This window comes from Tiliqua scincoides, chromosome 7 (genome assembly GCF_035046505.1).
Source record: "Tiliqua scincoides isolate rTilSci1 chromosome 7, rTilSci1.hap2, whole genome shotgun sequence".
Taxonomy (NCBI): domain Eukaryota; kingdom Metazoa; phylum Chordata; class Lepidosauria; order Squamata; family Scincidae; genus Tiliqua; species Tiliqua scincoides.
Genome location: NC_089827.1, coordinates 79,251,653 through 79,279,399, shown reverse-complemented (window position 1 = coordinate 79,279,399; position 27,747 = coordinate 79,251,653). Strand labels below are relative to the sequence as shown.

At 41.4% G+C, this 27,747-nt stretch overlaps 1 protein-coding gene across 1 annotated transcript; it reads right to left on the bottom strand.

Annotated features, from left to right (window-relative positions):
* Positions 1-12: 12 nt before the first annotated feature.
* Positions 13-27,747, bottom strand: CAND1 (cullin associated and neddylation dissociated 1). The gene is made up of 15 exons (XM_066633807.1): positions 27,539-27,747; positions 21,787-21,930; positions 16,524-16,678; positions 14,594-14,717; positions 13,970-14,226; positions 13,755-13,860; positions 12,108-12,253; positions 11,324-11,616; positions 10,735-10,876; positions 7,618-9,111; positions 5,545-5,640; positions 3,856-4,025; positions 2,526-2,690; positions 1,368-1,475; positions 13-563 (listed from the first exon to the last, which is right to left on the bottom strand). The coding sequence occupies exons 1-15, from the start codon at positions 27,604-27,606 to the stop codon at positions 339-341; spliced, it is 3,693 nt and encodes a 1,230-aa protein (XP_066489904.1). The 5' UTR covers positions 27,607-27,747; the 3' UTR covers positions 13-338.

The following is a 27,747-nucleotide window of genomic DNA, read 5'->3' as shown; positions in this document are numbered from 1 at the left end:
AAATCATGGTCACAAATTTCAACTTTTTAATCCTAAACATTACAGGGCAAACAGATGTTGGAATCTATTTCCATACACCATGCGTTTTAATCTTTTATTTCTATATCATGGGTCCAAATCCACTAAAACATGAGTGGCTTACAACTTTTAGAGTTATGGAAATACACATTCTGGAATAAATGCTAAAAAAGCAACAATGGGAAAAAGCCAAACTGTCTCCGTAAAGGTAAAGTGGAACATTGTGAAGATTAGATACTTTTCTGTTTTGTCTGTTTTTTAACTTGTCAATTCAGTGCACCGAATGGTTCATATTAATGGTCCCCATTTTGAACAAATATCTAACTAGTGTCCATAGATTCCAAATTAGTGGATGACGAATCTTTCTGGATACTTTCAAAGATGGCTGCAAGCTCAGGATTAGAGCTTATCTGAGACTGGAATTCACTCATCAATGGACTCTTTTCTGCTTCTGGAATGGTCAATAATGCTGCCACTGCCCTCATGGCAGATCGTTTCAGCTCATCTTGTTTCTCAAACTCCTGCTTTACAGAGTTCGCTTTTACCTGTCGAATTAAAAGGAAAGCAATGGTTAAAACAGAATTCAACAATGAAATCAAATTAGTTATTCAAAACTGATGTATATACTCCATCAACTAATAAGCACTTTTACTAACCCACAGAATACTGAACACATACCAAAAAAAACACATATCTAGCAACTTTATATACTGGTGTCTTATAATTCAAGCTGATGCCCTAACAACTACAGGAAAGTGTTTTTTCCCCCTCCTTGTTAACATTTCTCTAAACCTGGGACAGCTCTAAGGAGGTACCAGTAAATCAGATGCTGTTTTTAGTCACAAAAGCAAACAACCAGAAGTGACTTTGTCTGTTCTCACACAGAAGAAAACAGATCCTGCTTGCTTTTGTTCAAAACAAAAACATTCCTAAAGCTTTAATTATTATTTTAGCTTAATAGGAGACAGGAAAAATTCCCCTGAATGGACAGACAGACTAAGGAATACTTTTTCTCTGAAATTTCATGTTGAGCATCTGAACAAAGAACAGATGGGGGAGAATGGCAAAAGTGCAAGTCAGGAAAGAAAAATGCCTTAAAAGTATCATCTTCCCAAGACTGACTTGGTACCAGAGCAACATGCACTGGTGTCTGTCCCCTGCCCCTCTCTCTCTCACACACACAATCAACTTTGGGCAACATAAGCAGTGACACAATGTCAGTGACTGTCCTCCTACCACAAGTGGCGAAATGAGAAAACCTAATCCAGCCCTTGTAACATTATTTTACAATAAAGATCTATTTTTTTATTTTCACATTTTATGCCACTTTAAATACATTCACATAGTACCTTGGTTGTACATGTAGCACGTAAGGGTTCAACCAGCCTATCCAGCCTCTGCAGTACTGCACTTGGACATAGGGTAGACAGTCTCACCAACATTAAAAATGTTAGCATCTGGTTGAGCAAGAGAAAAAAATATTGAAGAAATAATTAAGTTAAAGCAATTTCTCTACAGAATAGCTTGCCAGCTTTCAAGCATCAACAAATTCAACACTGACGATTCTAGGATGAAGACATTCTGGGAGGAAAAATGCCATTTTCAGGCTATTTTTCCTACTCACCAATTGTAATTTCTTGAGGCTTCCCTTCCAACCCATAAGAACAGAATCCACCCTTGGAATTTTGGCTTTATTTGTAAACCCCACTCTGCATTCAAAATAATTCCCTCCAATAGCTTATACAGTCTGATCTCGGTATCTGTGGGGGTTCTGTTCCCAGAACCCCCTTTGCTGAAAACCAAGGATAATGAAGTCTGTGGTTGGGGAGCGGCATCTACGCCCGGGAAGTGGTCTGAATCCCCCAAAAGGTCTTAGAAGGAAACTTCAGATTTTCCCTAAAACCAAAAGTCACTCCCAGGAATGACTAGAAGATTCTTCTGGTCATGTCTGGGAGGCAGAAGTCAGCCTCCTGGTTGAGAACCTTGGTGGGGTCAAATCTGCTGGTCCAAATCAGCATATAAAAAGACACAACCTGTATACAAATCTGTATATAACATGTATTCTCAGGGTATAAGGAGACACAACCTACTGAAAGCCCCAAACCACCAGTACCCTCTGTTTGGCCCTAACCTTTCATTGGCTATCACGGTCACAGCAACAATCTATAAGAAAAAGCATTAAAAGCCCATCTTGTAAGCAGCAGGAAATCACAAAAAAAAACACCCCATCACCTATTCATTGGGGAATTAGGTGCCCTATGCATTTTAAGCTCTTCCTCAGTTGGGGAAAAAAGTCTGGGAAAAATGCAGGCAAAACTCAGTAATAAACCCTGGTAAGAGTCTATATGGTGTTCTCAATTCCAACTAAAAACATTCCTCACAGAGCTTAGGATAAGAAGTCTTCTTCCAAAAGTAAAAATGAGAAGTTTTATTGTGATTGTTAAACCAGCGCCTTGTGAAGATACATTACACATAAGCAGACATGCATGTGTGATGTCAGAACTCACCTTAATATCATAATGATCCTTCAAACCATCTTCAACATGGTTTAGGAATTCAAAGATGTCTAGTCTGTCCAGGCAGCTATCCAGAAGAGTGTACATGCACTCAAACGCTGCCTTCCTGATATCCAGACCATCATCCACTGTATGCTTAAATGGTCCCATTTCCACCTGCAAACCAAAACAGAAATTTAAGAATTTGATGCACTGATTAAGTTTAGTTTCCACTAAAGTTACCAGTTCAGAACTTAGCCATTGTATAGTGCTTTTCTGAGTGGGCAAAGTTTCACACATTATCTTGATGCTGTCCTTACATCAAATGTGTAATTCACTACTACCCTGATACTATCCTGAAAGCTGAGACTGAGAGGGAGCGTTCTGAATAAGGTCACCTAATGAGTTTGAATAAAGAAGTCACAGCTCACCCCTTAGCCACTATGCTAAACCAGCTCAGGATACTAGAGCTAATAGGCTTAAGCTGCAAGAGGTGAGAGTTCAGTTGAATATCAGGAAACATTTCTTAACTGTAAGAGATGTTTTTAAACTTACAGGTCTGTAACTTCAAAAGTATCTGAAAAAACTTAAACCCCAAATAACACTCAATTTCCCACATCTAATTATTTTAGGTCTATGCAGCAATTATATGAATCTTTCAGTACCGACTGTTCTTGTATGTGTCCTCAGCAAATTTTCTCTTTGCAGGCTATTCCCTGTATCCCCACAATGTTGCAAGAAAGTGAATTACATTTAAATTCAACTGAAGCCGACTGGATGGGAAGCCTACACAACAGGTAACAAGATTTAGGGGCAGTCATTTTGCTCAGCTCTTTTCATAAGACACTACGTAGTGAACTAAATTTTGTAGTGGTACTCAGTTCTCAATACCTTCCCTGTACTTTGGTTTCCCAATTTTGTAAGGTGCATTTATTTAAATCCTTTTCCTATCAGTACAGAACAGTTTTCAAAGGGCTGCATCCAAAGCACTGTGCTCACATCCAGAGGAGAAACTCTCCTTCCCACTCCTCTGCTCCTTACTGAAGCCCCAAACCTCCAGAAAAGGCACTACTGAGGGTGCAGGGATCTTTGGCAAGGTCATGGCACTTGGCACAGGGAAGTTACAAAAGGGGAGAGAAATAGGAAGTGCACTCTTTCCCCCTCAACAACCGCCAACTTAGGGACTCTCTCAGCCCAAACATATAATCATGGTGATTTCTCAATCACTTATGGCTAAAGATTGAGCTTACATGAGTATCTCAATACAAACCCAGCTAAAATAGTGTTAGCTATTCTCTGGGCACCACAGCTTACTTACCATGAACTTAAGTGGATTACATACCTCTCTTATTAGTTCCTTTCTGACCTTGGTTTCATTATAAAGATGTGGAAGCACAGTATCTAAAAGGTCCCTTATTAATGATGGTTTATTGTGCGCTGCTGAATTAAATGTTACCAGAGCTACTCGTCTCACATTAAGATCTGGATCTTCCAAAGTTTTCAGAAAGTCACCTGAAACCATTTAAAAAAGGTATATGAACAATATGATTTTATCCAATATTTGTTACTTATGAAAAATGAAATTACAGTTGGCCATTGTTATCCACGGGGATCCATTCTTGGGCCACCCCACAGATACTGAAACCTGCAGAACAGAATCAATAAGTCCAAGCCACAAAGGACATCCGGACGCAACTGGAAGTGCCTTCTAGATGTGTTCCAAGACCCAGAGGGGTCACACACAGCCTCTCTGGGCATCAGAAAGCCTCCCAGAGGTGCAGGAAAGGCACTTTTGGTTTTCCGCACAGCCTCTTCAGGCCTCAGAAAGTTTCCTGGACACTACTGGGAGGTGTTTCCAGTTGTCACTGACAATAACTGAGCTTGTAAACTGTTCCAACTTGGACACATCTTCTTTAAAATGGTACTATTTGTCATTTACAAATAAGTTAGCTTCTTCAAAACGCTCCTACCCTCAAGAACAGTGTTTCTAAAACTGTGGGTCATGAGCTAATTTTGGGTGGGTCCTCATTCATTTCAATATTTTATTTTTAATATATCAGACGTGATGTATCATGGTATGTGACTGCATTTGGGGAAATGTGACAGATCTGTACCTTTAACAGGCTGCTAAGTATATGCTTTTAACAATGATAGTCAATGGGACTTACTCCTGAGTAAGCGTATCTAGGATTGCAGCCTAGGATTGTTAAAACTCTTCCTGCTTCATAATGTCACTTCTGGTCATGACATCACTTCCAGTGGGTCCCGACAGTTTCTCGTTGTAAAAAGTGGGTCCCGGTGCTAAAAGTTTGAGAACCACTGCTCAAGAAGATTTGAGGGCCAAACATATAGGAACCTTTTTCTATATGTTTCTCTAAACCTGCTCTATGGAATGTTGTAATTAAGAGACCGAAAAGTGCCAAATTCCATGTTCTTCAGTCACAACCTGATTGCTATCCCTCAGGTCTTAAATAACAACTTGTGAGTAAAACACATTTCAGAGAATCAAAGCAGGAAAGGAAAACCACAAAACAATGGTTTTAAAAGAAATGAGATTTTTCAGTCGCCATGCCAGTCGCAATGCCAGTTGCAATGCATCAATATACATTCAATTTTCATTGTTTAAAATTTGTTTTTAACTTAAGTGGTGCCTCTTTCTATGTACTGTCTGTTCTTTAGAGCCGAGCATGTGTTGTGATGTACCAGTGTTGTACACTACTTTCAGTAAGTAATGCTTCAGACTGAAAAAACACACCAATGAATGCTTTAAGAATATTCTGGTAGCTGCAAAACCCTTTTAACCCATTTTTGCCCGGCCCACAGGTGTACACATTTGGTCCCTGTTGCATATATGCAACGTTGGGCAGAATGGCTTTTAAAGTAAGGTTAGAAAAATTTCAGGTACCATGTCACCTATAAACAAGATCCTAGTGCCTCAAAAATCCTGAAGTTGGCACTTAGCCATATTAACAGTTCAGTTTTTGTATGTGCTAAAAATGCACTACTTGAAAAAAGTTAAAGTTTCACTTACCTATACAATTCTTTAAAAGTGGGTCTATGGGCTGGGGATGATCAGAAATGGTGAACTTTACAGCAGTAACCACTGAACTTCGAGCATACGATGATCCTAACACCAAAGAACACAAATCAGTTTTCAATTTTCTCTATAATGCAATTATCAAAATGCCATTTGATTAGCAATAATGACAATTTTCTTTTAAAGGGTGAAATTCCCTTGGTTTGCATTTTTCCTTCCTGAGTATTATCCTTCTACATTTTTATAGCCGGAACCTTGCTGGGATTCAGAAATACTTAAGCTCACACACATATTGTATGCTAACCCAGTAAGATTTTTGACAGTTTCCTTTGAACAGCTGAATCTCCACATCATATTGCAAAATCCATTTCTAACTCTCCTAAATTTCAAAAGCTGTTTCCCATGCAACACAGGGCAGTCAAAGTTGCTGTTCAAAAAAAGGCTGCTTCCACCTCACAGAACTAGGTTCTTTCGATCCTCATCCGTTGTATAATCTACTATAATAGTGAAAGCTTTAAATTTCCTTTCAGGGATGCTGGAAGGGTGGGAGAAGTGTGTGAGCCTGCAGCTCACAGAAGCTTGTTTTCATAGCACTAAACCATGGTTTGGTATTATGTCTGGGCTGAACCATCTAGTCTACTTCCTGATTCCAACAGTAGGCTGGTCAGGTGTTTCTCTTGGAAACTGCTGTTTTCTCTTACTGTCCACGGACAGTTCAAATACTCTAGGAGTTCTCAAACTTTTCAATCACTGGAGCCCTTTACACTCCAAAACAGGGTCTCAGGGAGTCCCGCTGGCACCTGCATGGAGTCTCAGGGAGCACCAGAGCACCACTGCATGTTCGGTGTGGTGCAATGCCAAGCAGATGACAGTCATGTATGGTGCGCTAATGAACTCCTTGAAGGGGTCTCAGGGAGACTCAGGGTTCACAGGGGCACACTTTTAGAACTGCACTAGACCAGTGTTTTCTGACATTTGTCCCCTGCAATGTCCCCTGACCTAGCACATTATCCATCTGTTGGAAGGATCACCAGAAATAACTGACAGTGATGTAATCACCAGTTACTTCTGGATTGGGAGGCCAGATGCAACATGACAAGCACCAGTTAAGAGGCTCAGGATGGACAGGAGGGCTTTTCTAAGCATGCAAAAAGTGCATGCTGGAGCTCTGCCTTCTGAGTCAAGCCTCCTACCGCTGCTTGTTGCACTGCTTTGCTGGTATTGCTGCCAGACAGTGGGGGTCCCATAAGTACCACCAGACACCACCTCAAGTACCACTGGTGGTACAAGTACGACTGGTTGAGAAACACTGCTCTAGAATATAATTCTGTTCAGTCGAGGAGAGGCTATAAGAGGTGGGTAGCGTACATGAAACATGAAATAAGGGGATGCCATTGAAATTAATAGACATAACCAATTCTTGCCAGTGACACTCAGCATCAATTTGATCCATTAAGAATCTTGCTGCCATTTTCTTTAAAAAAATAATATTGTACAGCCAGATTGTTACATTCTTTATACAATAATAATAATAATAATAATAATAATAATAATAATAATAATAATAATAGTAACAACAACAACAACAACTTTATTTTTATCCCGCCTTTCCCCCCGAAGGGACTCAAGGCGGCTTACAACATATTAAAAACATAATTTAAAAACAAATAAAAACATATTCAAGAAGTCATACTAAACAAAGCCCTTGTTGTACTTGCCATTAAAAAAAAGATTTCTAATTATTCCCTCCAAATTTTAAAAATGCTTCCATTTGGAATTACGTCTCGATTAACATTACTTATACAGTTTCTGTAGCAGAACTGCTTAAGTTAGAACTCTCCAATTAAATTTAAACAGACAGCTCAGGAACTCTTTTTTTATACAGCTATAATTTTTAAAAAATAACTAAGAAATATTAAGATTCCAGTCTGCTGTCCATCGCTTGAACTGAAATCCACAATCTCTTAACTTCAGCTGGTACATACTAATGTTAACAGAAACATTCTGGTAGTAACGAGTTATGGATGGCATCTCAAGAAGCACACCAAGATATGAATGTCTACGAACCTGATGCCAAATATCCTTTGAGGCGTGGAAGTAGAGTCTCTGGGTCTATTAAAGTCAGCTTGCCCAAGCATTCAGCAACAACATTCCTGGTACCCTCTTCTGCACACTCACAGTGTTTCAGGAGTAAAGACCAAATGCTTTCAACATATGGTTTGAGACCTTGCACTGTTGCAGAGCTAATTATCTCCTTCAAGGAATGGAGCAGAAGGTATTGCCTTTTAGGTTGACTAGTTATTTCTTGTAAGACAAATGGGAGATATTCAGGAAGGTTGCCAACACTGATACTGCCCAATGCGTAAGATGCTGCAGATTTCACTTCTTCGCTAGGAGAGGAGAACGCTTCCAAAATTACAGATTTTAGTTCTATTTGTCCACTTAAGTCAATGTGGTGTCCAACTTCCCCAAGCGAAAGTAAAGCTAAGAGACGAATGGAATCCGTAGATCTTGAGTTCTTGACATCTTGAATAAACTGACCTACTACTGCTGGTCCTTCTTTAGGGCACGCTCTTGTAAGGGCAGCTACACATTTGGCAATGGAATAATAAGACTGCTTGTGAGTAAGCGCTGTATTCTGAGAGTACACTGGACCCGTTAACATGCGCAATAAATCCATATACCCTAAGTTACTTGTTCCAGTCACAACCAGAGCTTGGAAAAATTCTAGCATGGCACTAAGGGCTCCACCCTGCAACAGTGGTGATCTTACTAGCCCAATGAGTTCATTCAGAATGGAGCCACTGATTTTTGAGAGAGAGGAAGGATACACTTTAGCTAGTGTTGTCAGAAAACTGATGGCCATTTGTGACACATGCATATCACTCTCACTGATAAGAGGTGGAAGCTCATCCAGGACAGCATCAATCATAGCAGCTGTCAAGCTGTCACTGTAGTTTTTGATTAAGATATCTAAAGCAGAAAGAGTTCCTAATTTCAAAGCTCGCTGGTTCTTTCTAAGGAAAGAAGCAAGAATAGGAACACCTTCTCCTAGGACTGGCCTCAGGTCTATCTTCAGTGGAGAGCCAGCAATCAGAGTCAAAGCCTTCACTGTGGTTAGCCGAGTGATCTCGTTTTTCAGTCTCTCTAAGAAGATCTGAAGAGTACTAGGTAGGTCAGAGCCCAGATTGTCACCGAGGCTGCAGATGATTTGGCCCATACAAGAGATTGCCCTCTCTTTTACTTCCTGATCAATGTCAGCAGCTTTCAGTCTCTTGATTGTACAACTAAACAAATCTTTGATATAAAGAGTGGCGTCAAAAGAAGACGGTTGTTCTAATGGACGAATAACCTTCACAAGCTGCTGAGTCACCAAAAGTGCCTCTGAGGTTATCTTATAAAATGGGTCCCCAACACATGCTACAACAGGAGGCACCAATGCTTGAACATGAGGGTGGAAAACTTGGGGAGCATGATTACAGAGAATCACATACAGACAGGACAGAGCATCTATCTTCAGGTTTGAAGAACTTGACTTGTCGTTCAGTGAAAAAATTATACCTGTGAAAAGAAGAGTCTTAATTCACACAACTTTATTTTTAAAAGTATATGTGTTTCTTCTCATCTATCTAATTTAAACCAATAGCTTTCTGAATTTACATTTAAGTATTACAAAAGGAAAAAAACAGCTTATCATTCTGTAAAGCACTTATTAGAAGACAATATTTATCTGATCTTGTATTATCCTACAGTCTCTCACCCAGAAGCCATTCTGCCAACCAAAGCCTTTCATACAAATGCTACCTGTAGACCTGATCTCACTTTTGCCAATTATAGCCTAGTTAGCAATCCTGAAAATCAGGTTTCGCTAAGCTACGTTCAGCAATCCAACTGCACTACATTAGTAGCAACCAGCCAAACGAATCATTCCTAGCTACTATGGAAGACTATTTGACAGAATACAGTGGAGAAAAACAATGGCTCCTAGAGCTGGTTCTATCCGTATTTGAATGCTTGCACTGAGCTTCTTCATACTTATGATACACACTGTTTTAATGTGTGGAACCAGAGTCTGCTACTAGAGTTCAGAGCTGGGAACATCTGAAAGAACAAGGAAGGGGCAACTTCACATGTACAAGCCTATCTTCTCTCCACCATCTCCTACCCTTTTTCTTCATTACATGGATCTTTATCATTCTCTTTTTCTTCCTCACTTATTTCTTTGGTCACTTTCTTTCCCACTTCTCCTCCTCTCCTTCAGTTTTCATTATATCCCAACTCTTGCTGAAACTTACTCCTTTTTTTTGCAAAATGCTTTATTAATTTTTTTCACAGTTTCAATAAATCAAATGTTACATCATTCAACGGATCTGAAAATGCAAATATGTTTGACTCTTGTTTCCAAAAACAAAATAACCACCAGAGCCTGGTTCGGTGATCATCTGAAATCCCATGTACACTGCCTTGAGTTATAACTTCTTAAATGATGAAAGAAAGGCAGGGGATAAATGCAATACGAGTACAGTTTAGTTTTACTAGTATTCATTCTCCCCTTCCTGTTATTACCTTCTCTCATATCTTTTAAACCATGATGCTGTATGTATTGAATAAACATTTTCTATGTATAGCACCACAGACAGCCAGAATAGCAAAATATTCACATAAGCCGTGTTATCACTGAAACATGCTAATTAGGAGCATCACCTCTACTCATCTTCCTCTAAGCACCCATAATGGCGCAAAGTGTGAGGTGTGCGGGGTGTTAAATCAACCATTCCAAGACGTGCCAAGCAAATGCTAAATTGTTTAAAGGCTAATGAGGGAGATACAGTGTTATACTGTACAATAGCGATTTTCAACCCTTTTCATCTCACGGCACACTGACAAGGCACTAAAATTGTCAAGACGCACCGTAAGTTTTTTGACAATTGACAAGGCACACCATGCTGCCAGTGGGGTGCTCACATCCCCCATTGGTCCTACTAATAAATTACCTTCTCTCAAATTCCTGTGGCACACCTGTGAACCACTCACGGCACACCAATGTGCCATGGCACAGTGGTTGAAAATGACTGCTGTACAAGAACCAAAATGGTAAGAAAATATGCTTCAAACCACAACCAAAGACTGCAATTTCACAAACTTTTAAAAAGCAAAGTCAAGACTAAGACAAGTTTTCCATACCTGGCACAAGTACAGGAATGTGTTGTGTTAGAGCCCCAGGTAGTACATTGACCAATTCAGTTAGCATGTTAAAGCAACACTGACGCGTCTTCACGCTTTTTTCCTTCATCTGCTTATGTAAGGCTTTAACAATGTTGGGAACCTGTAAGTATGATACACTTGTTCAGCCGTTAGCACTTTCTTTGTACGAGCCTACGAATTAAGAGCTACCTTTAAGTAAAAAATATAATATAGTGATCAGACATTCAGACAGATGCAGCCACTACTATTTCTGGATTCTACACTTTGCGTGCAACTCCAGGGAAGAATCCAGAAACTGCCCCAAATAGCAAAAACCTTCTAGGACCTCACAAACCAATAGAAGTTGCTTGCAGTTCAACACCAAAAGCTCTCAATTAACAGAGCATAAAAAAATCCTGAGGCTTACATACTAGAGACATCAGAACTAATGTCTGACTTCAGTACAATCCAAGAGCCTCAAGTGTCATTTTCAGAAAATGGTGGCAATTAACCTTTTCACCATTTTCCACATGCAGCCAGCCAAACATGGCCTTTCAGGCTACAAAATACAGAAATGTTACCTACTAACCTGACTCTGAAGCATTGTCAAAGGCGTCTCTCCTTGTTCCATTGCATCAGGATCACACAGCCAACTCTGCACAGGTCGAGTTTGTTTTAAGAGAGAAAGATATGCATGAAAGACATCTGCTTTTACATTCTCCTCACGTTCCTTGAATCTAGCAATTAAAGCAGGAGACACAGTCTTGTAGAATTCTGCTAGCATTTCATGCCGTGTACTGACTACAGCATCCAAGCATTTTGCAGCTGCACGTCTAACTTTCCAGCTCATGTCATCATCATCGCTATATTCATCGTCGCTTCCTTAGAAAAAATTAAGATACCATATTAGATATAACCACAACTAAAGCTCACAGTTTAAGGTTTTGCAGTTAATTGAATTCCATGAACAATGGAAAATATATTTTATTTTATTATTCGCTTATTTAATATTTGATGACAGCTGTACAAGGCATACAGAACAACCAACAACGCTACATATTTTAATGGCAAATGTATATTCAGCAATATTTAGCAAATACCGTGCTTAGACCAATACTATGAAAATGAACAGCTACTACATGAAAGCACCACTTCACTGCACATTTCACAGGACCCCAACTAGCTACAGCTGCTAGTTTGCACTTACTAACATTTGGTTTTTCCCTGCTTGTCTTAGTTCATACAAAGTGGATCATAAAGAATGGACTAGAGAACTCGTCCAAACATATAATACGTTAACTTAGAATACTGCACTAGCAAGTTCATTTTCCTTCCTATCTCAGATGTAGGTACTTTACCAGTGCGTGAGTTACCTTGATCATCGTCATCTCCACCATCAGCATCCATGGCATTCTCATCTTCATCTTCATCATCATAATTGTAATTGGGATCATACGTAAGGTACTTAAGACAAATGTTTATAATGGTAGTTACATGAGGATAAACTTCTTTAGGACATCTGCATAATAAACACAACACTAATTAGGAAACTATGAAAGATAAATCTTTAAATATTATTGCTACATGATTCAACTGGGTTCATTAGTAAACCTGTGTATAGTAAAAACCCACTGAAACAGTCTACAGTTATAGCTGACACATTTATTATAGGCAAAGCCAGACGACGTTTGCACAGATTTCTCTCCGAAAAAGAACAACATTCCTCTGAAGACTTTTGAGTTGTCTCTGCAACAACTATTCACTGATTACTATTTACTGAGGGGTGGGGGGGCCCTCAGGGTAGTCATTCTGACAGGAGAGCTGTCTACCAGGGCAAAAGCACACACACGGTTCTCATTTCTGGGACAGCACTACTCTCAAGCAAAGCCTCCTGGGCCAAAACAAGGCCTGAGGTGCTGCTTCTTAGCAGATTCCTCTGGGGCAACATCTTCTTTCCTGTTGAGAGGTGTGCATGCCCAGTAGAGGAGCAGTGCCTTGCAATTCTAACCTGAAAAATGCTGGAATCAAAACCCATATGGACTTCCCTACTCTGCTGCAAAGCAGGAGACAGTTCAAACAGGACAGAAGAGTGGCAGAGCTGATTACGTGCAAACCCTTGTACACTGGGTAAAGAGGCTCCTTTTAGTGGCACTCTCTTATACTTAGCTGAGGGAATGATACTATCCTTATTCATTCCAGCACAACATCTCTCCCATAGGCCATTAATGGTGCCTCCCTTGTGTTTCTCTCTTAACTGACCTCTGTAGGACAGGGAACAATTTCCTATTTTTATTTAATGGTGTTATGTCAGCCACTCTGAAAAGTTTTTTAAATTAAAAAGCGGTATATAAATATTCTTAATAAGAGTAAACCTCCCATATACTCTTTCAAATGATGTCAAATAACCTATATTTAGAAATCTATAGAACACAGGACTCTTGTAAAAATGCGCCTGCTACAACCAGGCCACACCAGATCAGATTATACAAGAATTTCCACTATTGATGCTCTGAAGAAATGTTACTTTGGAGTCATGGCACATCTCAAAGACCAGTTTAGTTATCCATGCATTCTATGAAGTAGTCGCTTGAATCCACTTTAAGAATTCAGAATTTCCAACTAGTTACATTATTTATTTTAAGGAGAATCTTTACTTAAATCAGGTCATGTCAGCTGTTGAGCTGTTGAGATCTTAAGAAAGATGTACTGAAGGAAGATTCTGAAAGACAACTTCCCTGCCACTTCTTCCACACATGCTTCCCTTGGAAAGTCTCTCCAGACTGCCAGGAGAACCTTCAGGAATGGCTTGGGTTGGAGAGCAGCAAGAAGATAGGAAAATTACAAAAAAAACTAGGCTGAGACAAGTTGCATGAGTGAAGCTTCTGCTTGCGCAAGGTGTACCCACCCAATTCTTCAAATTCCTTTCACTCTCTAAACCCTCCTCAGTCTACTCTAAAAATTGGTAGCAATTTCTTTTGTACTGAAAAGCAAAAACCCAAGTGCACCTATGACACTCTTACCTCCTAACAAAAGATTCAAAGGCTTGAATGCAGTATTCTCGTAGTTCATCATCATCTACGTTACAAAATTTTACTACCAAAGGAATAATTTTCTCAAGGTATTCACCTGACAGCAGGAAACAGAAGCAATCAATATCTGAAATTCTTAGCAACCATAGCAAAATATGAAAAACAGCAACTGGAAAAAAAAACTTTAAAAGTGTAAATTGTTTTACCTATTCTGTGACCTGCTTGCCTACTGATGGCAGCAATACACTGTATATAGGTCCTAGTTGTTGACATGGAATCATTTTTGGAAAGCTCCATCAACAGATGTTCAATGAGGTCAACAAACACTATGTTGCCACAACTCATAACAAGATGGCCCAGAGCAATGATGGTTCTTTTTCTCACAGCAAGTCTTGGACTAGTCAGCTGAGGAAGCAGGCAGGTCAGAATAGATGGATGGAAATTGACAAGCAGTCCTCCTTGCCTTGAAAGTAGACAAAAATTAATTTGAAGAAAACTGTTAATAACTCAACTTTTGATATCCAGACACTTTCATAACATGCTTCTCTTGAAGTTTAAGTGTTTTCTCCACGTAATCCTTAAGCTGCCTCTGCTTCAACTCATCAAAATAAACTGTTCAGTTACTACGGTCAGCAACAATTACTAATATAAAGTCAGCTTTTAAAGTTACATTTATTATGCACTTAATAAGTCTACATTTGCTCAACTTCCTTTGCCTTCTCTTCAATAAAATCTTGACATATTTGAACTGCATATAGAGCCTACTTACAAAACTTTATAAAACCATTTAGCCAATCACTGTTAAAAGCATCTTTAACATGCATGTCTACCTGCTCAACATATCAGCCATGATGTCCAAGGCCTCTAACTGAACAGACACATCCTCTTGCTTGGCAATGGCACTGGTAAGACGTCCAGTGATCTTTTTGCAAACATTAGCTGCTAATGCAGAACCTAAAAGTAAAACAAAACCATATAGTTACATATGAAACTTCAACATATCTCCAATAGTCTATAATTAACAGTATTTACTTAATGAAAATTTTGTAGTTATCCAAAACAAATTGTGGCCAACTGCGTGAAAATGATTTGAATTCATTCTGTAACAAGTCATTCCGACTATTGTCCAAGAACTAGGAACTGACTATACACAAAATGTTGGAAACAAGCAAAATCACAAACTGGCACCATCATCCACAGTGTGCAATCTATAAATAAATCCCCCCCAACACAGACTAGATCTCATGGAGATTACTTGTAAAGACTATATTAGACACGCAAGCAGGACCTTATCGGAGGAAAAGCATTATATTGTTGCTCTATTTTCTGTAAAAGCCAAACTTAGAAATCCCTCAGTGTTTTTATTTATAAATTTTAAGTATATATATTTAACTAGCCACATCATGCTCATGATGTCTTTCCTTCATAGACAACACTAATTATCCAGGCACCCAAAAGCACTAATACTTTTACAGTATTAGGTGTTCAATGGCCATTTGATAACCAAGATCAAGCAAGGAAACAGAAAATGAAACCAGATTAAAAATACTACTGAACTGTGGATTTTCCTATTTCGAGCTTTTACACAAAGCTATCCAATGACCACTTCTCATTACTTTCACCTTTCTGAAAGAACTGGCACAAGCAGTTCCATATTAAACACAAGCCTGTAACTGACCCATATCCTTGAAGAAGATATTCCTATTTTAGTTAAATAGTACAATAAAGCTCAATTCAAATGGCTGGGCATTCCAATATGTGAACAGCATCCAAATTGAGCTCAGGCACTTTAAAGAAGAATGATTTCGATATCATTGTTGGTCAGACCAACTTGTAGTACTAAAACTGCAGGCAAACAAGTGTAGGAGCAGGATAGGGCTAAGTATTTGATATACATGGTTACAGCAGCTTTCATTGTCAATATCTCTCTGAGGGGAACTCTGAGGAGGATGGGGGGAAACGTTGCTGACCCCAAGACAACACAGGCTTATTGAAGCATAGATGGGGCCTCTATCTGTGGATTTAACACCCATGGATTTGACTCAACACCAGAACTGCATGGGAGGGCCTCACCTGACCTCTTAGATGCGACCAGGACTGCCTTCCAGTTGCACCCAGGAGGTTTTCTGAGGCCCAGAAAGGCTGTGCACAGTCTCTACGGGCCTCAGAATACCTCTGACATGACCAGAAGGTGCTTCTGCAGGTCCTATTGGACCCCACCCGTGGATTCCACAGTGGTTTTAGTATCTGCGGGGGGAGGGGGGTCCCCCACAGAAACTGAGATCCAAACTGTACTGTAAATAGGTTTCCTGTGAAACTTCAAATATTACACAGGACAAATGACAATGGTAGCAAACAAACAGGTGAAGAGGTTACTGGGAAAGCTGAGCAGTGCTACAATAATAGACGCAGCCTACATGCTTTCAGCAGAAACCCTGGGTCATGCTGCACAACAGAGAAGTATCGTACATTGTGATACAGTGACCAATAAAGATGCGATTCCCATGTTTGGTTCTTGAACTATTCTTGCCTCCTCTCTCCAAACACTACAGTGAGACATTAACAACAACAGCATAAGAACACTTATCAAGCATCACCATTTTCTCCAACCAATCTTTTGAATTATCAATTGATAGAAAAAGATTTTTATCCAATTAATGTAAATCTCAAGGTTATCTAAAATTTAATCTGACCCTTAATTCATTAACTAAAATCAAAACAAAAAATAAATAATATAAAGAAGAAAAAGAAAAAAGTTACCACTGGAAGCAGGAGGAAGTTCGCCAATCACTGTTTTAAGGCCAATGCTTGAAATATCACGCAGCTGCTCTTTATCAGAAAGCATGTTAGTACACAGAGTATCTACAATTGTCTCCACTTGGTATTCTTTCACTTTACTCACCAAGGGTCCGAGGCTGTAATGAAACCCAAACAATGTTCACTGGAATTTAAAAACTGATTCAACCACTGCTAAAACATTAATGTCTATATTCTAACACCCTTCTTTAACTCATCTCGCATTTACAAATACAGTGGTGCCTCACAAGACGAATGCCTTGCACACCGAAAAACTCGCAAGACGAAAGCGTTTTTGCGATTTTTTCTGGTTACTCGCAAGACAAATTTTTCTATGCTGTGCTTCGCAAGACGAATTTTTAAAATTAAAAAGTTGAAGTTTTGTGCTTGAAATTTTTGAAATCCTTTGTACAGTATGTATGCCTTTAAAGAGCACTTAATAATCACTTTGTAAACCAAATTTGACTTTGTTCTGACTTTTAATGCCCATAGGAACGCATTAATTAAATTTCAATGCATTCCTATGGGAAACCGCGCTTCGCAAGACGAAATTTTCGCAATACGAAACGACTTGCGGAACGAATTAATTTCGTCTTGCGAGGCACCACTGTAAAATCAAGATTACAATCCAACACAGGTTTAGACTTTGAACAGGTTTATAGTCAATACTTTTATTGTAGCACTGATGTTAATCTAGCTGTTTCCAAATATTGTTAACTGGGCAAAACTAATCATTTCAAAGATATGCTACCACATATGCAATCAAGAACAAAGTGGTTAGAACCAATAACCCCACTAAAGCATCCACAGTGGTGCACACAGGCGCTTTTGGCGCTTTGAGCTATGTAGCAACACAGCTTCAAAGGAATGCTGGTTAGAACTGTGACCTACGTAGATATTAGAATGAGGCTCACTATTTTAAAAAGTGTCAATATAATTTAGCTCACAACAGAAATTTTTGCCTGTAAGGCAAGTGCACATTTGATATATTTTATATCCCACTTTGTAATATTTCAGTGAACAATTTAGTGATGCTGTCCATATTGCCCTGGTTTTCCTGAGGAGTCAAAGAGACACAAAGTTTCATTCTGCAGCTATTTCAAGTGCTGCTAACTGAGAAAATGATATCAGCTGGTTTAACAGCTTATACATAAGAACATTTGGCAGCTAGCACAATCAAAGCCTTCAAAATAAAGATTCTTCCCAACCCCAACAATTTCATCTGTTCAACAAGATTTCCTCCAAAATGCAATGGCTGCCACAGACTTTTTATCTTCAACATGAAGTGTTTCAGGATAACAGTATTTCTTCTGATTTTCTTTAATGTACTAAATTACCTGTGACTGGATAAGAGTCCAACAGATATCTTAGGTGACAGAACTGGGATTTCCGCATGAGCCTTAGGGAAAATCTCTGCTATCAGGGTTGACAATGTTGGGCTATACAAACCCTCTGGCGCAACTCCATATTTTCAAATGTCTCAGCAGCACACCCCAAGTACAGGGTATCTGCATATAGCATAGTAACTATGTTGCATGCTGTATTATATAGTACAGCATGCAATAGTTGTATAGCATACTATATAAACAATAATAATATCCCCTGGAGGCTGGGGACAAGAATAGGCCCTCTGTTTGGCTGTACTTGTCGTAAGAGGCGACTAAACAGCCACCGGGTAGATGGGACTCGTCAGCCTGGGAAGGCAGCTCATCTGAGAGAAGGAAAACTCTGATCCCAAACCTCCACTGCCTTGTGGCTACATCCAGTTATGGAAAAGGCTTCAGGAGTCAACCTCGAGGCAAAATCCAGAGCCGGAGTCCCTGAGGCAGTTCATGGCTGAACACAGTCACGTTCTGGCAACTCCTGCGACACCGCTGGAACCAACCGTATTGGCCTCTGCCTTTCCATTGGACCATTTCAGCGACTTGGAGAGGGGGGATTTGCTGCATGGGTAACAGTCTGTCCTCCATACCTACTTTACCCAGGCTTCACGCACTGGAGAGGACACTCTGTTCCAGAACCACCATTCAGAGCGTGACACCATAGTCTTCCGAGACTGAAGGATGCCAACAACCAATAACCAAGAATACAATGAGTTCCTGAGTTACAGACAGCTGAATTATATGCTTGCCTGGTAAGACCAGCTGTTTCAACCTATCGACGTTCAGACTTCTGGACAAACCTCCAGAATGCAACCCATAGGTGTCTTGGTGTATATGCATTATTTCTCTGTACTTAGGCAATATGAATGAATCTCAGATACCTTCAGAGTGACCAGGTTCAGAATCACCACTAAATCATTATTAACCCATGAGTTACCATTCCATTAGTGCTTTAAGCGTTGCTTGCCACGCACCACTTTTTTTTTTCTTAGGGAGGCACCAGAAGAATTATCCTATGGTCCAAATCCTAACCAACTTTCCAGCACTGGCACAGCGGTGCCAATGGGACATGTGCTGCATCCTGCAGTTGGATGGCACTCAGAGGCCTCCTCAAAGTAAGGAACTGCTTGTTCTTTTACCTCAGAGCTGCATTGCCCTTATGTCAGTGCTGGAAAGTGGGTTAGGACTGCGCCCTATGTCACATAATATGTCATTTCCTGGCACTTCCTAAAGAAATAAGAAGGTAGCCAGCAGCAAGCGGCTGCCGCAAACACTGCTGAAGCTGCTGAAGCCGCCCACAAAGACACAGTGCCAAATGTTTTTGTTTTTTTTAAAAAAGAAACTATCAGTACTTTAAGCACTAAAGAAGCTACTGTTACCCATACAGCATGGTGAAAAAATCCTTCTTATGTTTAATCCTGATGTTCCCACTGTTGCTACTAACAATGCATTAAGCATTCCCTCTCCACAGTAAGCGACCAAGAACTTTTCTAGGCAAGCATATTTGAGGGTCTTAACAAGACATTAACAAGGGTTAATAAGCTCCAAAAATGAGACTGGGACCCACCAGTGCGATATGATCCAATTGTCATGAAACTGACAGGGCAAATAGGCTATGAGCATCAAGGGTTAAACAACCTGCTACTTGGGAGAGAGCACTGCTGCATAATCATCATTATAGCCACACCCCTTGGCATTTATAAATTGGGCAACTACCTATAGGGCCTCTAAAAAGTTTGAGAACCGCTGGTTAGTTCAATTCAAACAGTCTATATTTTGTTGACTTGTTTTTTAACTAGAGTGATCTGCGGAAAACAAATGATGGTAAAACCAGTGCCAAAATACATATGATATCCAACAGACAGCATAAGCTTACATCAAAGCAACCCCCAATGCAATTTCTCAATCACAACAACGAAGACATTAATTCTGGAAAAAAAACTGTGGTAAGGGTAAGAAAGCATTTTCCCCTTTATGAGCTGAAAAATTATATTTTCACTTTTGACATAGCTGTCACAGGTACAAGTCAAGAAGGCAGACAACCAATTTTTCCTTAAAGAGAGAAAAATATAAAGCCTGAACATTTCTTTACAAGTGCTTTTCAAGTATAAAATAAATTTAAGCTCGTGTTCCTGCCACATTCTCTACCTAGGAAAAGGATAAAGACCAAACCTAATTAAAGGCTGTGCATATCCACCATTCACAAGAGCTGCTGCAACAAATATGCACAGGAAACATTCACAGACAGGTTGATCTCTAGTAACCTATATTTGGTAAACCACATTTTGCAGTCAAAGCTGCTCATACTCTTTGTATATTACATCTTAATATAAATGTGTTAAGAGGTTCTATGCGCCTTAAAATGATATTTATTTCAGAATTCAGAACTGGTGTCCCACTTCACTTACAGGACACAGGCATTAACATCTCAAAAACAGAGTGAGAATTCTATATTCTTAAGCATTCAAATAACCAAAATATTCATTTACCAATATTAATTCACAATCAATCAATAAAACTGCCATTTACCAGATAATTTCAAGATGGCTAACTCTTCATATCAGAGATATAAACAAATACAAACGTTTAAATTCCTGTCCTTTCTATGCAATCTTATGCATATCAATACAGAAATAAGCCCCATTTTGTTCAATGGGGTTTCCTTCCAGGAGATCTGCTTCCTTAAATACACAAACCAATCTGATCTGTATACCTAAGACAATACATGTAACTACACATAGCTAGAACTATTTGTTTATATGCAGGTGTGTGTCATTTAACGATGATCATACATTCTCTGATCCCTGTTGGTATGAGATTAGTTTGTTAAGCGAACATTCAGCCCAATCTAGTGCCTTGGTTGTGTACACAGACACTCCTTGCCAGACACTAGCTGGCTGCACAGGCTTACTGGAGATAGATTGCCTTTCCTTTGCATTCAGAGCCTCTTTGTTGTATTAACAGACACTCTGCTGCAGACTGTGGGAGACCTGACTGCCTCATTAAGAACCTCTTTGTTGTGCTTTGACCACCATGATACATGTGGTTATTAAGCGGAAGTCTGTAGAAAATAGAATTCCACTGGTAAGCACAATGGTCTGTTTTTATTCTGATGCTGTACTTCAAAGAGATGGGAAAGAGAAAAGATTATTTCTCGTTATTCTCTTTTTGGAAAATAAAAGAGAACACAACAATATGAAATGTGTGGAAATAGTGAATGGGACATATATCTCTCTAGCACTCAGAATTCCAGGTCAGAAATTGGCCAGCAGGAAATTCAGGATAGCCAGTAGTCTTTTTTGCATTGGCATATACCTGCAGTTTTCAAACTCCCAGGGAGTTTGAAAGCCGCAGTAAGTTCTGGCGGGGGAAGTTTAGCAGAAGCGGAGTGTGATCACTCCACTTTCACTTGTGAAGCTTCGGAGAGCTCTGCACAGGGCTCCCCGCATCCCCGGGAGGCTACAGGAGGCTCCGGTAAGTGCACCCAAGTCCCTGCAGCCCCCTGAGTGGCGCAATCCTGGGGATTGTGCCACTGCCTCCTCCCTGCCTCCGGGCTGCCCTCGCCCCTTAAGGAGAAACAGGCCAGGGCCCACAAGCTGGGGCATCACGACACCCCAGTCTGAAAAGTCCTGGTATATGCAGTTTTTAAAAGAATCAGGTGGTAACTAACAATAGAAGACAGTCATCTTCACCACGCTGCTTACATTCTCTCAGTTGCCATTTCTGAAGAGAGAATGCCAGACAAGACGGACACTGACATGTTCACAAGACAATTCTTTTCTTCTTACTATAGAATCAAGCGAATATATCAGAATTAGAAATGCTAGTCACAGAAATATACATACCATTTGACTGCCAAATTTTGCACTTCACCATTCTTATCTTCTAGCAACTTTAGAATCATTTTCACAACTTTCCTTTCGCTATCGTCATCCAATTTGATAGAATCTTTCTGCAGTTCAGTCATCAAGTCATTTGTTGCCATAAACCTACACAAAACACAGTCAATGAGCACAACTAAGAGACTGCTAAGAATGTGAGTTCCCACACTAGCACAAATCTCTATCACTCATTTACCATCCTTAGCCATGGTTAATGTTAGCCAGAGAAGATTAACTTTTTCTATGTTGTTATACCAAGGACTGCATAAAACAACAAATTCTTACATACAAACTATGTAGATGTAAAAATATAGCGATCAACATACTTATCTTTTGCTTCCTGTAAGACTTTCAGATTTAGTAAGAAAGAGCCTGCATTTATTTCTTACATTTGCTTTATTTGAAGGATTTATAGACTGCTTCTCTAAAAGCTTAAAGCAGTGTACAATGGAATATCATAAAATAAAAAATGAATACAAGATGAAAACAATTAGTGATACAAGGAGTGAATAAAAACATCAAAAATAAAACCATGAAAGCAACACAAGATCACAATATACACACTAACTGAAAGTGGTCTCCTCGAAAACCAAGCAAAACAAGTGTTTTCAAACCCTGCCAGAAACTATATAGAGAAGAGACTGTCCTCACATCTTCTGAGAGTCGATTCCACAAATGTGGTGGCACAGAAAAGGCCCTGTCCCCTGTCCCCGTGGCTTCAGATGATGGTGGTATACTAAGCCCTATCTGACGACTGTAGGGGAGAAGTGGGATTCTGTGGGTGAAGGTGGTCATTACGATATCCTAGCCACAAGCAGCCAGAGCAACTGCATGGCAGACTCAAACCAATGAGCCTGGTCACCACCCAGGCCGCCGTATTCTGTACTAACTGCAGCTTCCAAACTGTCCTGAAAGACAGTCCCACATAGTATGTCATAACAATCTAAATGAGATGTAACTTTACCATGGACCACTGTAGCCAGATCTGATTGACTTAGATACAGCTGCAGCTGGTGCACAGCCCAAGGTTGGGTAAAGGCCACTCTGGCCACAGCTACCACCTGGCAATCCAGAGACAAATGCAGATCTAGAAAGACTCCCAGGCTGCATATCATCTTGTTCAGAGGAGCTGCTAGCCCATCTAAAGCAAGTTGCTAATCAACTACCTGCACTGCAATCTTCCAGATTAAGAGGCCCTGTCCTGCCCACATTTAATTTCCATTTATTAGCTCTCATCTAGGCCACAACCAGTTAGCATTCCAAAACAGCCTCTGTGGAAACTGGTGGAAGAAACAGACAGAGCTGGGTGTCATCTGCATATTGGCAACATTTAACTGCATATCCCTGGGTGAACTTCCCCAGCAGTTTCATGCAGATATTAAACAGCATGGGCTACAGAATGTATCTCTACTGACATTCTGCAAGCCAAGATGAAATCCAAGTTGAGTCAGATCTGGGTGATTTTATTTGCAAAGTGCTTCATGAAAACATCACAGCAGGCATTAGAAGAATCTCCTGAGGTATTAAATATAACAGGCCCAAGACAATGAGGAACAGCTCCCTTGGATGGCATTTTGCAGATGTGATAGCAGCAGAGAAGAAAGCCTTCTTTGCTACCACCACCCAAGTAGGCACTAAGGCAGAGGTGACCAACCTTTCGACTTGGGGCTCCTGGACCTTAAACAAATATGTAAAAGAGGGGAATCCAGCTGCACCAGATGACAAGCTATACCTGCTGAAATTCTACACAATTGTTAAAGGTCCAGGAGTCCTAAAGTTTAAAGGTTGGCCACCCCTGCACAAAGGTATGTTCTAGCCGGTGTCCGGTCAGACTCACTGTGTGTCTTCCTCCACCACTGCCCAAGGCATTTGCCAATCAGTTCATCATTCAAAGCTCTTCAGCAAAACAAAGAGCTAACTGGACCTGACTTTACAACCTGGCTGAGGTCACATAGAAGAAATCTGATCCATCAGTAGCCATTTCCTCCTTCCAGAGGTCGACAACAGCAGTGAGTGAATAAGTGGCCCTAGTAGCAGGAAAATCCCCCAAAGCCCTCAGAAAACCATTTGAATCCATCAGCCTTCGGGATGGACTATATCATTAGACAACCCCCTGCCTTAGCAACAATTAGATGCTACCATCAGTCTACATCCTACCAGGTAACATCTGTCTGTTGCAGAGCAGTCATCTTAAACTCTTCTGCCAATAGATCATATTCCCTCTGCTTGCAGTGAAAATCAAGTCTAATCTGTGCCCAGACACATGTGTCAGGGCTGCAACTTGCTGAGACAGGCCCATAGTTGTCCAGGCCACCACAAAATCCCAAGCCAGACTTATCATGGAGGCCCCAGCACAGGCACTGAAATCCCCAGCACAATTAGCCAGGAGCATTCCAACACCACTATTGAGATCACCCAAGCCAGTGAGTCTGTTGTGCAGCAAGGTAGTCAGTACCCTAACAGAATCCCTGACCTATCTTGCCCATTCAGCACCAGCCTCAGGTCCTCCATTCAGCACCAGGCTCAGGTCCTCCACACCCACTAACGCTGGACAGGGCACCCAGAGAAGACAAGTGCAACTCTGAGTAGAACTCTGCCTCCTGAACCCCACCACCATGGCTGTTGCAGCATGCAGAAGCCTAGGGGGCACAGTTGGGTAAGATTAACCCTGCCAGCCTCATTCAACAAGATCCTGTGATACAGAATTAAATCTTGGAACAGGCTGGTTTTATTATTCTCTGAGCTGACAAACAATAACAGCAGCTTCAGGTGCTTGAGGCAGCTGCTAGGGCCACCAAGGAAGGACCAGAAAGAGGAATGATCTGCCCTCGACCAGCCTCCCTCCTCTTGTAACAACCTGCCCAACTTCCACTGCCATTATCTCCTATGCTTGTCACCCTTTGAATTGCGACACAGTCCCCTATTCCCTAAAACACATAGTATCTGTCTGAGGAGGAAGAATGAAAACTAACCTAATCACATACAGATGTGTTCTTGTGAACAATTTTTATTATGTAGTAAGTAACTCCTACTTTACAAATAATTTTCATTAATGCATATTTGACAGCGAACACAACCTCCAAAGTAAAATTAAAGCCAATGAACTCTTTGTTACCAGTAAGTACTAAGTAACATCATTGCAAGAGATTAAATGCCATATTCACTACAATTTTCTATAGAAGAGTGTATTATAGTGCATCATAAGCCCATATAGAATAAAAATACCAATAAAAGCTTTTTGTTGATTACATGCTAATTTGCTTTGGTTAGTCATGTTGAATGAAATTTGTCTCACAGCAGCAATATCCAACCATAAAAAAATACAATTGTTTGTCTACAACTTTGTCTGTTTTTTCTTGAAACTTTAAAATATACATCAATCTGAACTCAAACACTGATACAAAAAATGAACCTTCTTTGTGCTATGCTAATTTTTACACATCTATATTTCATTTGTAGCCTGATACTTTCCCAAGGACTTCAAAGAAACTTATCTCCAAATAACAGTGCTTCAGCTTGCAATTATCATTCACCTTTACCTCAACACCTTGGACAGGTACCAAAACATATCTCATTCATCCTCAAAACTATGCCATTCAAATCACCATTCACACTGAATGGAGAACCAATGGGGCATTCAAGGCTTCCCATAGTCTGTGTCTAAGGAAGGATTTGAATAGGGGCCACACAAGTCAAACATGATACAATACAGTACAAACAAGATGGTATTACTCCTGGGCTATATCACCTGCTGCAGTTGTTGACAGCTTTTTGAATGCAATTCAAGGTGCTGGAGTGCAAGTCAGGCATTTAAACAACTTGAGTCCAGAATACCTGAAGGACTGCCTCTCCCTATATAACTGCCTGTCTTCGTTGGACACATATCTAAGAGCGCCCCTTCTGCAAGTTCAGCCGCTGGTGGATATGGGTGTTACAATGACACAAGACAGGGTCTTCTCTATTGTGGCACCCAAGTTATGAAATGCCTTCCCCCCAGAAAATTATATCAGCCGCTGGTGGTGGTGGTGGGGGGGAATGCCAAGTTTCTTCAGATGCCTAGTATTAAGCCACCCCTTCTCCTTGCTTTCAGAGCCAGTACCTATGCAAAAGCTTTTCCTCTGAAGGTGAGAGGAGGGGAGGCTTTATACCAGAGACCAGCCACCTGACGAAACTTAGCATTCTGCCCTCCCAGGAAAGCCAGTGATGTCGGCAACATCTGTGATCTTATTTTGCCATTGACTGAAGGACTTTCTTTGCACACTCTTTAGCCTATGATGTTGATCTTGCTAGTGCTCTGCTGTAACCTTTGCTTTTTGTGTTACTTTTTTCTGTTTTAACAAATTTTACTTTGATTGTAAGCCACGTTGAACACCTGTCTGGTGGGAAAGAAAAGTGCAGGATACAAATCTTCTTACAAACAAACATTTTTTGAACTAGTACAAGCATCTACAGCTAATGTTTGAAAACTCTGTATATAGCATTAGGGTTAGGATTCCCATGCTGTTACCATTATATAGAAGAGGAAATATTGGCAGGTGTAGCTTTTTAAACCCTTCCGTGTTGAGCTATACCTGCAAAATTCCATCTTCTATACAATGGTTAGAAATATACTATATTCCATCTGTCTTCCATTGCCACCCTATATAGTCATTTGCATGTCTACTCAGAAACAAGTCCCATTGTGTTTGATGAGGCTTACCCCAAGGAAAGTGTTGGCTGGGTAGGAGTAAGCTCTGTGCAGGAACAGGAACAGAGAATGGCGTGGCCCTGGGTGCACTGATTGAAGCACCGATTTGTAGGGTGACCAGATGCCAAGGGAGACAGAGTGCCTGCACTTTTAACCACTGTATAGAAGAGGGAATGCTGGCAGGTGCAGCTCAACATTGAAGGGTATAAAAAGCTGCACCTGCCAATGGTATGGAAAGGTTTGCAAAGCGGCACCTGCCAACATTCCCTCTTCTGTGCAGAGGTTAAAGGTACAGGCATTCTGTCCCCCTTGCCATCAGGCCACTCTACACAGAGGCCTAGCTCCTCACCGAGGACTAGTGCACTGAGAAGGCTCCGGAGCCTCCACCACAGACTCTTCCACTCCTACAACAGTGAGAGCCCCCACACGGGTGACGGGACAGAGCGCTCTGCTTTCAGCCACTTGTAGGAAGAGGGTGTGACGGCAGGCGCAGCTCAGCACAGAAGAGCTGAAAAGCGGCACCTGCCAACACTCCCTCTTCTGCAGGGGGGTCAAAGGGGCGCTCTGCCCACTCCGCACCTGGCAGCCCACAGGGAGCCACGCAGGGCACCTGACAGCACCTCTCGGGGTCAGGGCTCCTTCCAGGAGCGGCGATGAGGCGGAGGCGGGGCTGCTCAGCGAGCCCCCGGGGCTGAGCCCCCTTCTGCCCGGCCTGGGAGTGACGGTGCTCCCGCGGCCCCGCTCCTGCCCAGCCAGCCAGCGCCAGCGCTCCAGGCTCGACCCCTGCTGCGCACACGCGGCGCGGGCAGGACCGACCCGAGCAGCCAGCAGCGGGGGAGGCCGCCTCGCGAGGCTGCGGAAGGGAACCCGGAGGCGGCCGTGAGATGGAGGCGGCGCCGCCCCGGCTCCCCTGCCCGGCTGCCTTGGCGGGGCCCTCCGGCCGCGCTGCCGCCGACGGCCGCGCCCAGACAAGAGACGGGCGGGGCGGGCGAGACGCGCGGAGGCGCCGGGGGGGGGGCGCGGGCCGACCTGAAGTCCTTGTCGCTGGACGTCATCTTCTCCAGCAGGTTGGAGATGTGGTACGAGGCGCTCGCCATGGCTGCGGCCGGCCGGCGTCTGGGTCCCGCGCAGCGTGCGTGAGGAGGGCGGGGCGGGGCTCAGCTCTGGAGCATCGCTCGCGCGGGACAGCGAAGGCCGCGGAGGAGGAGGGCCCAACCCCGCCGTCTGTTGCCTCGCGC

Excerpts from the sequence above, each read along its gene's own strand:
- CAND1 (XM_066633807.1), bottom strand. The coding sequence starts at position 27,606 with ATGGCGAGCGCCTCGTACCACATCTCCAACCTGCTGGAGAAGATGACG. Across the intron at positions 21,931-27,538 it reads TCCAGCGACAAGGACTTCAG|GTTTATGGCAACAAATGACT; the intron begins GTCGGCCCGCGC and ends TGTTTTGTGTAG. Across the intron at positions 2,691-3,855 it reads GAAAGGAACTAATAAGAGAG|GTGGAAATGGGACCATTTAA; the intron begins GTATGTAATCCA and ends TTTGGTTTGCAG.